Source organism: Pipistrellus kuhlii, unplaced genomic scaffold, assembly GCF_014108245.1.
Source record: "Pipistrellus kuhlii isolate mPipKuh1 unplaced genomic scaffold, mPipKuh1.p scaffold_m20_p_20, whole genome shotgun sequence".
Taxonomy (NCBI): domain Eukaryota; kingdom Metazoa; phylum Chordata; class Mammalia; order Chiroptera; family Vespertilionidae; genus Pipistrellus; species Pipistrellus kuhlii.
In genome coordinates this window covers 3,342,794-3,355,442 of record NW_023425516.1, presented here as the reverse complement: position 1 = coordinate 3,355,442, position 12,649 = coordinate 3,342,794, and the positions used below count along the sequence as shown (strand labels likewise).

The window sequence follows — 12,649 nt, the reverse complement described above, 5'->3', positions numbered from 1 at the left end:
CCTCAAAACAAAACAAAACAAAAGGTATCATTATCATATATGTACAAATTGCACTAGATTAATATATTAATATTATATAAATAGAACTGTCTAAATGATAATCAATACATTCCTTAAGTAAAAATTGCCTAGTATCTTTCTTTCAGAAATGAGAAAAGCATATTACAGGCAATTTTTCTCAGGGATGTTGGAGAAATGTGACTTTCCATGTAACTTTCAAAGTCTTTGTCCACTGTCTAATGGTTAAAGCCAAGGAAGTCTTAGACAATATGATTCCCATTTACATATCTGTGCAGACTCAACCACCTTTCCCTATATTCTGTCTCCTCTTTTACCACATATCCGATAAGTCCTGAACACAAGAGTTACTCAGCTTGAATCCAATTCAATTTTGCCTCTCCTATTAAAAATATAAAAACCTAAAATTTCTGGAATCATATCTTTCTTTTAGGTCCACAATGCCTACCACAGTACTTAGGAAAGAATATGTGTCCAATGTATGTCTAATAAATAAAATGTGAATCCAGCATCTTTCCCTACACTTCAGGTTGATTAATTTTTAATATTGGTATCAATAAATTAAAACTCACACAAAAGTTCAATATTTAAGAAGAAGAAAAAACTAGATGTGATTAAAAATATTCAAAACAGCTATTTAATGGTATGTCATCAAAAACAATGAAACAGACTCCTAATATTCTTATTACCAGCTTCCCTGCTCCAACTTATTTAACATTCTAGAGGCCCCGTGCACAAAACCATAGTCCCTAGGACTTAGCCTCCTGCGACCAGGGCCATCTTCTGCCGGTTCACCAGTCCCCAGGCCACTGGGATCGCCGGCTCATCCCCGGCTGCTCAGGGGCTCAGGCCTGCAGGAAAGTAGGCACCCGCGACTTCACCTCCATCCTCATATGCCGGGCTGGCCACTGATGGAATATACTGCCCACTCAGGGCAGCTCAAGTGGGTATCGCTGCTGCTGGGGCTTGAGGCACTGGCAGAAGCTGCAGGGGCACACCCGCAACCTACCCATCCCAGGGCAGCACGGTCCATCAGCAGCCGGCCCAGCAGACGCACATGGAGGTGAAGTCACTGGTGCCTGCTTAAGGCCCCAAGCCACCAGGGATGAGCTGGTGATCCCAATGGCCTGGCAGCCAGCCCAGTCCTCCTACCACCTACCCTGGTTCCCCTGTTCACCATCGCAGACCCATCGGAGCCTGTGGGCCTGGGACAGGGACCAAGAGGTCAGCCCTTCTCGCGGGGGTAGGAGGAGGGGGAGAAGAGGGAGGAGGGTATTTGGCGCGAGGGAAAGCGGGTACTGAGAGGTGCTCAATGCCACGTTATGGTGACCAGTCATTTGGTTGTCACAGTCATCACAGACACTGAGGGGGGGTGGGGAATACAGATTAACCTTTCTAACTGTGCAAGACTCCTGCAAACCGAACAAACACCCCAACGGGAATCGAACTGTAACCTCCTGTTTCATAGGTCAACACCCAACTACTGAGCACACCAGCCAGGCCTAAACTACCTTTCTAAACTTTTTTTCTTCCTCTTCTCTTTACCACACCCCTCTCAACAGCAGACTGAAATTCTATCTATGCCCAATACTTATCTATTGTGCCTTTATAGTTGTTAGTCAGTTACTACACCACCTTTTCTTCTTTCGGTCCCTGAAACCTACATGTCCCAATTCAACTCTCTAGCACCATTTTAAATGTCCCTTCCTCCAAACACTAACTTAATATCTGGGTACCTTCAGGTTATCTCCACTCTTCCAAATTCCCAGGCACTTTATCTGCACCTCCAGGTTCCTACTAGATACATGATAAAGTGCTCTGTTACTCTTGATAGCCATCACTCCTACCAGCATCCAAACAACTTCAAGAATCAATGTTTATCTCAGGAAAGAAGGGGACAGAGATGCTTCTGGATGCTATGTAAAGGAGGTGGAAAGAGGGAAAACCATGGCAAAGACTACTCAAGAATACCCAAGTTCAGTTTAAAAGTGTACTGATTGGTGACATAAATACCGGGAGATTATGAAAGGTCACTTTACTGGTCAATATAAGAAGCATGCAGCCATGCTGAGATTTGAGTCCATCCTCTTTTGTTCCATAACTCACAAACATCCTATTCAAGGCAAAGGATACAAGCTGGTCAAGAGAAATTTGGTGGTGTAAGAGCTGATAATTGTAGCAAAGACCAACATGTAGTTAATATGCTTGATTTAACACTGAAAATACCCAATAAAGATGTATTTAACTACAAGAAAGATCTGGAATGTGTGATATATTTTAAAAAATCATAATAATATATGTGAATATCCTATCAGCAAAGTTGTATAAGAAAATTTTGAATAAAACCCATTGTTTTTCACTAGAAGAAAACTTTAATTCTTTAACTTTTCTTATTTCCACCATCTGTAGATCGTTTTGTGTTCACCACTCCGAGTCAATTCTTTATCCAACAACAGTTATTCCATTATCCCATACTTTCCCACCCACACTCCTTCAATAAGATTAGTAAAGTCCTATCATCATCTTCCTCCCACCAAAAAAAAGTTCATGTCTAGCTCATCTTTCAAGCATCCCAAGGTAATGGCATCTCTAAAAAGACAAAACTCAAACTTAGTTCATAGCTGAACAACTTAGAGGATAAAACATGAACAGAGCAGCACTACCATTATCAGAGCATTTATCCCATTGTATTGTGTATTATACTTATCTGTCCTAGTATAAAGTACAAGAGTACCTGAAGGCTGAATAAACAAAAAGACACAGTCAGAAAAAAGAAAACCCACTTAAAACCTCACAAGCATCCTGAGAATTGTTGGAAAATAAGGTGCACTAAATTCAAATTGTCATTAATTAAATTTCTGGGGAAATAAACTAATTATATATTTCAAACTTCTAGAAAGCAGTGACCATGTTATTCCCAGCCCACTGCACAGTGTCTAATACTCAACAAATGCTTGTTGAATTGAATTCTATACTTCCCTCCTCCTCCAAATATAAAAGCTTTGGTAACATGTCTATCTAATTAGCCTCTTACTAATTAAGTCTTTGCCAGGTCATTTTAGGAACTACTGAATTATATTTTAACCCAGAGAAATTCGGAGATCAAATTTATCTCACATAAAACGTTTTTTTTTAAGCTAAGACACAGAATAAAAGATGGGATTTAAGTTTTTACAAATTTTCTAAATGGTATCCTTAATCTAGTTCTATAAGTAAAAAACAACAAAACTCTTTATATCTATCATTTAATACATTAGGCAATTTATTACCCACTGCCCCTAAATATAACAAAGTCAGGATCAGTTTTTACTCTGTTCAAAACAACAGGCACTTGAAGACAATCCCTGAAATGCCAACAATTATAATTATGTCACCTAGCCAACATTTACAAAACAAAACAAAAAAAAAACATGCTTTTTATATCCCACATGCCTTTATCCTAACTTTGGAATTCAGTTCAGTACACCATGTACTTTTTGGCATTTTGCAGAAACTCAATCTTCAAAAAACAGCTTTATACTTAACACACCAGCACTTTTTCTTATGAGAGTAAGACCATACTTTTGAGAAAAGGATAATGAAGTTGTAAAATATTCTCCAATATCAAATTTCTCCTCCAAAATAACCCAAGAGAAATTCTGTAATTTAATAGAGTACTTATCAGCATTATGCAAAGCACTTAAGACTAGCAGTAAAATATTCTCAACGCTGGTTTTTCCAAAGAAAAGACTACATTTTAGAATTCAATGGTAATTTATATTTTCCTCACTATTTTCTGCTAAATTCTAAAACCCATAAAGGATGGCTTTAAAGACTTTTTCAATTATATAAGTAACACAAAGGAATTTTTCAATGACCTAAACAAATATATACCTTAAGAATTTATATCTTACAAGTCAGAATGAAAGTTACCAATGAACATTTAAGGTATAAAAGCCGATTCTAGCCTGGCCAGTGTGAGTCAGTGGTTTAGCATCAACCTATGAACCACCTCACAGCTCAATTCCAGATCAGGGCACATGCCTGGTTGCAGGCTCCATCCCAATAGAGGACATGCAGGAGGCAGAAGATCAATGATTCTCTGTCATCATTGATGTTTTCTCTCTCTCCCTGTTCCTTCCTCTCTGAAATCAAGGCCAAATCCATGGATCATTTTAGTCAATCGAAATTGTTGAGAGCAGATAGAATAGCAATAATAAAGAGATGGGCATTTTAATTTTATTTTTTCTATACATAACTGGACTTATTTTTAATTTATACAGTGCTAACTTTATAAAGTACATAAAAATGAAGCAAAGAGGAAGGTGACTATTCATAAACATAAAGAATTAAATTATATTATACATTTCTGCCACATTTTTATAAAGTACAGCAAACTGTTAAAGGGGAAAGCAAATGTATATTTCTATCAGTGTTTCAGGATTATAACAAACTATGAGATAAACTTTAGATCAGAAAACAAAAAAAGAAGAAATAAATTTATTTCAGAAGGAAATAAAGATTTTTATACCTGACTCATTCATGTTATGAATCTTTAAGTGATCTTTGGGACTTCTTTACAAAGGAGCATCCTATATAATAACCCTAAATAATAAAAGGGTAATATGCAAATAGACTGAACAGCAGAACAATCAACCAACCAACCAAAGGGTAAAAGGATGATGATATGCTAAGGCTGTTCAACTGCTCGCTATGATGTGCACTAACCACCAGGGGGCAGAGAGTCAACTGGTCAACCAATCACTATGACAGGCACTGACCACCAGGGGTAGATGCTCCAACAGGTACGTTAGCTTGCTGCAGGGAGGCCGGCTGATCGGGACTGAGCGGGATGGGCCAGACATGCCCTGGAGCACTCTTGTGGTCGCTTCCCTGGCCTGAATGTGCACCAGTGGGGTCCTTCAGCCTGGTTTGTGCCCTCTTGCAATCTGGGACCCCTCAGGGAATGTGGGAGAGCCGGTTTCAGCCCAATCCCACAGGTCCCTCCCCTTGGGAGGGCTCCAGACATAGAGCTCATGATTGGCAAGTGCGGCTGCGACAGCATAAGCCTCTCCCAATCAGAACTGATTGGGCCCAATCCCAAGGCGAGCACAGTGGGGCCAGGATGAGCAGGAGCAACAGATAAAAGCTGCAGGTGGCGTTGAACGTGGGTTTCAGCCCGATCCCTGCAGGCCACCCAAAGGGACCCCACCAATGCAAGAATTCGTGCACCAGGCCTCTAGTATGACTATGAAGTGGGATTCGCTTTTTTATGTTCATAATGTGACCTGCCCTAGCCAGTCTGGCTCAGTGGATAGAGCATCAGCCTACAGACCAAAGGGTCCTGGGTATGATTCTGGTCAGGGGCACGTACTTTGGCTACAGGCTCCTCCCCGGCCAGGGCCCTAGTTAGGGCACATGCAAGAGGCAACCAACCAATGTGTTTCTCTCACATCAATGTTTCTCTCTGTGTTTCCCTCTCTCTTCTACTTTCACTAAAAGATCAATGGACAAATATTCTTGGGTGACAATTAAAACAAACAAACAAGCATAATGTGACTTGAGTTAAAATCCCTGGATAACCATCAAACAAAACTTTCAGAGCATTCATCTATTGTACACATAACTTTAAATTTTTATGGTTAAAAATTTCCAAGGCAAAATTATTTTTAGAGTCCAATGTTAATACCAAAATTGAACTACAGTTCTTTTTCAAGAAGTGTTCAAACTTTTAATCCTTAAAGATTAAATTCCAGAAAGCTGCTCTAAAATTACCTTCAGCTGCCAAATAGCTTTTCATGTGAAATAGCAAAAATATAAATAAAGCTACCTACACAGACTAAAACTACAATATGTAGATTACCTTAGCTGTTAGCGCTATTATAAACTGATAAATCTTTTCACAAAATACATACCCAATAATCATGAATAATTTTTAATCTCTATAAAATAATAATTTGAATTATTGTTTCAATGACAATATGCTTTTCCCAAACGCTTTTTACTTCCACTCAGAGACCTAAAAAACAAACTATAAACTGATTATTTATATAGCCAACATCCATATTTTCCACTCTCTTTCAGCAGGCTATCTAAATACATAGACTGGTTTTCAGAAGAGGCTATAACCAGTCAAGGCCTTTTTGCTTTGATTTACCAAAACTGGCAAAGATTAAGTTTTGTAGTCCCTATACTTGAAAAATAATTGATTAAATAAGTTAGGAAACTTTTAGGCACAATACTTAACCTTGAGAAAACTAAAAAGCTGGAAAATGCTGTGTGGTTCTGCTCTTTGAAGAAAACATCTCAATGAATATATTATTACTAAAGTCAGCGATTACTTTGAAGTCCCTCTAGTGTTCAACTAGTTAAATTAACAGTTTTAGTATGGTAAAGACTGCTACTTATTTATTTCATGACTACTAAATCTATCCCACCTATTACATAAAAATTAATTTCATAAATACAAAAGTTGCAAAAACGAATCAGCAAATCTTAAATTTCTCTGTAAATCATTTAAGATTCAGAAAGAAAAAATAAATTCAAAACTACTTTACACTCCAAGACTGATCATCAAGCACCCAGCATGATACCATGATGCCTAGAATATAAGTGAATTATAAATATTTGATGATTGTCTGGTTTCTAGTTTCTAGTTTCAACATATAAGTATTTCAAGCCATCATGTATTCTTAGTTTGTTTTACTATAAAATTAGGTATGATAAGCATAAATAAAACTATTCTGCACATAAACAAATGTGGCAAGAAAAAATAGCCTAATATGGCATGTGAGATGAATTTGGAATAGTAACCTTTGCTAATCAAATATCCCTGCTAAGTCTAAAATATGTAATAGTAAAAAACACTCTGGTCAATTGATAATTAACATATATCACATACAGAATATAATTTTAAAGGATAAAATCAGAATTCCCTATTTGAAACAATATTGAGACATAATTTTAATTTTTTACTCTAAAAATCCATTCAGGAGCAACGGTATAGATATTATCAATTATCCTTGCACTGTTAAAGCGAGGTAATGATCAATTATAAGACAATTTTTTTTTACATCAAATGCCTACATATAATTTAATTAAGGCAATACTGATGTCAGGAGAAAAAAGAAGTCAAATTTTATCTACAGTTAGAAATTATTACCAAAACTATGAATTGTAAAATAAACTGATGACGATTTTAGTATTTTGACAGTGTGGAGTTCATTAAAGGAAAAGTGACTATGAAGTGCATTTATACAGCATTTAAATTTATGGCCTTTTCATATTCACTGCATTAAAATTAAAGCTGTAATCTCATAATAGAGATAAAAACAAAAGATGAGCTAATGACTTCTCTATGAGAACACATTGCAGGAAGAGGCACAGTATGAACACTCATCTTATTTTGTTGACTTACCATATACTTATGGTATCTAGCTCTTCAAAGGTAAATGATAAAGAATTGTAAATTTCTTCCTGGCCTCTGTCCCATTTTGGACATGCGTGTATAGATAGGAGGGAGTAATACACAATCCATGACCTATGATTCTGCTGAAAGCCAGCTGAGCTAAGTTCACCAAAGGAAAAAAAGAATGATAGATGGCTCCTGGTGACAAAGGTGTGATTCACTAATGATGGGAGGGCTGTGTTACCAAATGGAAATTACACCCTACTACAGGAAATTTGTGGGTATATGTGCAAGCGTGTTTGCAAGCATCTTTGGAGGGAATAAGTCAAATAGCTAAATCTTCCCATTTTTTAAAGGCTCGGTTCAAGAATCACTGATTCCTCAAAGCTCTGCCTCCTCCTATAGAACTTCAATCATTTTGTGTGGCCCTCTTAAGACAACTGTAATAATGCTCTATGTACATATGCTATCTCCCCAATGAGACTGTCAGCTTCTGAAAAACCAAGTATGTTTTTGATTCATTTCTCTATTCTGCATAGCACCTAACAAAATGTAGACTCAATAAATATCTGTTGAATAAATAGTGTTAATTATAAATATGAAAAATCAAGTGCTCACTTCGGCAGCACATATACTATAATAAATATGAAAGATCAAAAAACAGTGGTAACACTTTGTAAAGCTCAAAAAAAGTATTAAAATATCCTTCTTAGCCTTGTTTTATCATTGTTACACAATACTATAAATTTAAATGTGTGGACAACTCAGCTGAATCAATGCTGATGCCAGGACATCACATGAAATGTTTCTGTTTCCCCCTTTGTATCTTCTATCTCATTGCCCCAACCATACTGGGATGCAAATTGATATCTGTGCATATCTGGACTAATCACTGATAATGGTATATTTCAGTCATTTAACCTTTTTTTTTTGTAAAATGGTATGTGCATAAGGAGGATGGGTAAGAGATGTACATTTAAATCTGTTTGTGGGCTCAAACTGAGTTCCAGTTAATGAAGCTTTTACTGGAGTCATGGGAATAATTGCCCAGCCACATTTGCTACTCAAGTCAGGAGCCCCTCTTTCTTTGTTGCACTCTTCGTGAAACCAATAAATGGCATGATAAATTTTTCCTTAATAGAGTGATTGTCAACAAATATGGTTTTTCTCCCTAAGCAATCAGAGTTGTGTGTAATTTGTCCAAAGGTACCAAGGCAGACATCCTTTCCAGTATTAATATCTGCTAGACTACTTTTTTTAAAAAATTAAAATATACTGCCTGAAACTGAACTAAGAATATCTAAATTTTTCTTTTAGACTAAATATATTTCATATGAATAACAAATCCTCTAAAAACATCAAACATCACCCTGGCTGGTTTTTCTTAGTAGTTAGAGCAACAGCCTTGCAGACTGAAGAGTCTTGAATTCGATTCTGGTCAAGGGCACATGTCCAGGTTGCAGGTTGGAGCCCCAGTAGGGAACATGCAGGGGGCAGCCAATCAATCATTCTCTCTCATCATTGATGTTTCTATCTCTCCATTTCCCTTCCTCTCTGAAATCAATAAAAATATATTTTAAAAAAAGAAAGACTAACAAAAAAGTCTTGCCTCCCCCAACCAAGGCTAGCAAAGTCATAAATAAAGTAATTTGTAAAATAGAAGGTATTTTACTTATGACATTACATGAAACAGGAGGAAGAAATTATAACAGATTTATGATCACTCTAACCTTCATTTTACCAATGTACACAAAAATCTTTCCAACACAAAAACATATCATCTTTACCCAATTTTTATCTTATTATTTTTTAAAATCAAACTAATTCTGCTGCATGATTAACTACAAACTGCAGGGTATTATTCTCCCACAACAAGCTGGCAACCAGCTCATATTCAGTTGCACTATCACAGCACATACAAGAAGAAGTAATTATGATCATGTGGATATTGTGAAAACCCTTTAGTTCAATCCTAGATGGGCCTCAAGAGGATAATGCTTATTCTGTTGAATTCACTGACAAATCACAATCTGAAAGAGCCAGGAATCAAAACAAGACCCAATTACAGAAAGAATCTATTTTATCAATGTCAGGCTTATAAGAAATAGGTATGTGGCCCAGTACTTGTGGAAAATTGTTCAAAAATATTTACATAGATAGAGCTTTAAAGAAAATTATCGAACACTTACTTGCCATAATGATATTCAATGAAAATCTCTTCAGGTAACATCAGGACAGAAGCTCAGTAATGAAATACTTAAAAATAACAGAATCCTATTTTCATAATTCTCTAGTGATTAAAACAAATTTCTAAATTGTTGGGATCTTTTGGGAGAGGGGGGAAGAAGCATACTTAGGTGTTTCTAGCATTAAAATATTTTTTAAAAAAGAATTTAAGCCTGGCTGGTATGGCTCTGTTATTGGGCATGCACCCAGAAATCAAGAGGTCAAGGTTAAATTCCTGGTCAGTGCATTTACATGGTCTTTTCCTAAGCTTCTATTTCCCCTTGGCTATGCTAATGACAACAGTATAAATGGGAGAGGACACTCACTGAGTCCTTTCAATAACAGCCCACAAAGAACATTCCAACCTTCTTCCTTTCTTATTATAAAAAATCCAAGTTTTATTTTAGGGACTTTTTATTTCACCTCCTATATTAAAAAAAAACAAAAAAAAAAAAACCTCTAAACAGTAAGACTGATCTGATGCCATCTGAATATGTCAGCAATAAACTTGCTTGTAAATTTTGAAGCAAAAGGTGTTTTCCTCTGTATATGCAAATTTATATCGCTACCACATTCACTTTTAATGTTCAAACATATATTTTCTAGGATTAATTAGGCCCTTAAATTTTACTAATACCTAAAGGTTTTCTCCAATTTACCATATTCAGATTCTTACATCAACCTCCCTGAATGAGATAAAACAAAGAAATTGTTTTACTGGGCAAATAAATCTTTATACTACTTTCATGTACATGACTTTCTTCTAAATCTTAAAGTTATCCATTAAAGAACAAGATTTGAAAATAAAATATACACAAACAAAGGAAAAAAGAATCAAACAGGCTATCCCTAAAATTGCTAGGCTAAATACTTAGATTTCAGTTACAATGTTATCACTAACATTTTATTTAAATATCAAGGGGGGAAAAACAAATAGCTGATTACCTAGTTTTAGTTTAATTTTCAACACTATTTATTCCATTGCTGGGGGTTTTACTCAGGTTTACTTTATACATGTAGATGACTTTATGTCAATGCAAAAATATTAAACCATAATACCTATGTATACCAAAACATAAATGCCTCCCATCAATCAGCTGATTAGATTTAACACTTCCCTAAAGCAACAACCTTTAAATTATAATTTTTTTACCAACTGTTTAATTTTCATTTTATTAGACCATAAGCCCTTTATATGCTATTTCACCACAATCTCAATATAAATGTCTCATTTTTCATAGAAAAAAACTAATTACATGGTTCAGTAAGTTGCCTGTGGTAACACATCGATTTTATTTACATTCAAAAGTTAGACTTTAGCTTGTTCTCTGGATTTCAAGCACATTTAGCTTAATTATTCCATCTAATCCATTAGATCTTTTTTCTAGGTGTTATTTTTTATTGAATGTATTGGGATAATATTGGTTAATAAGTAATCCATTAGATTTTTTTTTATTCTTCCTATGAAAAAATTCTGAAATCACTATGATCTTAGCATAATTTTACAATATAAATTTACTGTTTACCAAAGTCTTAGTAATTTATTTCATTTTCTCTTTGAAAGGTATAATTTGCAATTTTCTACTAAATCTAATATTTCAGTACAATGCACTACAATCATTTGGGTAATCATTATACGAATTGTATAACTTTAGCAAAATAATTCTTTCAAACTAAACACAGAAAATAGAACATAAAGGTTACTTTAAAAATCAAAAATTTTATATCAAGACTTGAATAATTTAGATCCCAGTAAAAAGAAGAAACACTTACTTTATAAACTATTTAGACCTAGCTACCATTTACCACCGGGCATTTTGCCCCTACACTGACAGAAAAGCTGTTTCCTAAGATTTCTAATAATAATATTGGACAATCATTCTTTAGAAGTGGGTAGATATCTTCACATTATAATTTTCAATTGTTTTAATCAAAATGAAAAGGGAACCCTGGCTGGGTAGCTTAGTTGGTTGGAGCATATCCCTATACGCCAAGGTTTCGGGTTTGATTTCTGGTCAGGGTACATATAAGCATCAACCAAGGAATGCATAAATAAATAGAACAACCAATCAATGTTTGTTTCTCTTTCTCTCTCTCTTTTCCACCCCCCTCAAATAAGTAATTTCTTTTAAAATGAAAAGGGATAGCACATAATTTTAAAATAAAATTGCACATTTATAGCTAATTTTCTTTATAGAACATACTCAAAATAAAATGTTTTTTTTTTACCTCCTTGGGAATTAAAAACAAATAATGCCAATTTTAAGTAGGTTTCAATCTTCTCACATTATCAGATCATTTAAAATGTTAAGTATTTTTATAAGTCAACCTCTAGGAGTTATATTGTTCTAGAACTCTATAAGACAGGTTTCATTCATACAACAAACACTACTAAGTACATACTAGATCTATACGATACTTTCCTAAGCTGGGGACTCTTAATGATTTGGGTCAAGCCATTGGCAGTCCCTAGGAGTCTGTACTTGCTCTTTGTAATATTTTGGGGTTTCAAGATTGCATATCTTTCCTACCACTGACTAATAGGCAATGAAATGGCCAAAAGATTGTGTTTATAATAAAATGACTTTGTTTGGTTGATGAGAAGTCAATTTAGCATACTATATTCATCTCTAAAATTCAAATTAAAAATGTGAGAAGAATTTAGTCAAGAAAGAAGTAAAATAAAATTGCAAAGATTATTCAGTACATAATCACTGGTATTTTTAAATTTAAATAAATCTGCATCCTAAACTAAACAGAATATTTAACTTCATAGTTCAACTTAGAATAAAATAATTTATTACAATACTAAGGTCTTCCTGCTCATACTCATCTAGTGTATGATCCACCTAATTCTTTATTTTTCTGACCAGAGAACTACAATTCCTCAAAATTTATCAAATCAAGTCCAAATTCCTCACCCTTGCTTCAGTGTACTCCACACTGCGCCCCCGACGCCTTCCCAGGCTTTCAGTCTCCCTGATTATTTCAGTCATACCCCAAGCTCTGGGCAACCTG

At 35.2% G+C, this 12,649-nt stretch overlaps 1 protein-coding gene across 4 annotated transcripts in view; it reads right to left on the bottom strand.

The window, feature by feature from the left end:
* MED13L (mediator complex subunit 13L) overlaps window positions 1-12,649 on the bottom strand; it is a 252,149-nt gene that overhangs the window by 199,525 nt on the left and 39,975 nt on the right. The window contains exon 2 of one of the 4 annotated variants that reach the window (XM_045585406.1): window positions 9,595-9,695. The exons of the other annotated variants lie outside the window; for them this stretch is intronic. Coding sequence (XP_045441362.1) covers window positions 9,595-9,601 — 7 coding nt within the window. The 5' untranslated portion in view covers window positions 9,602-9,695. The remainder of the gene's footprint in view (window positions 1-9,594; window positions 9,696-12,649) is intronic. 4 annotated transcript variants of the gene reach the window in all.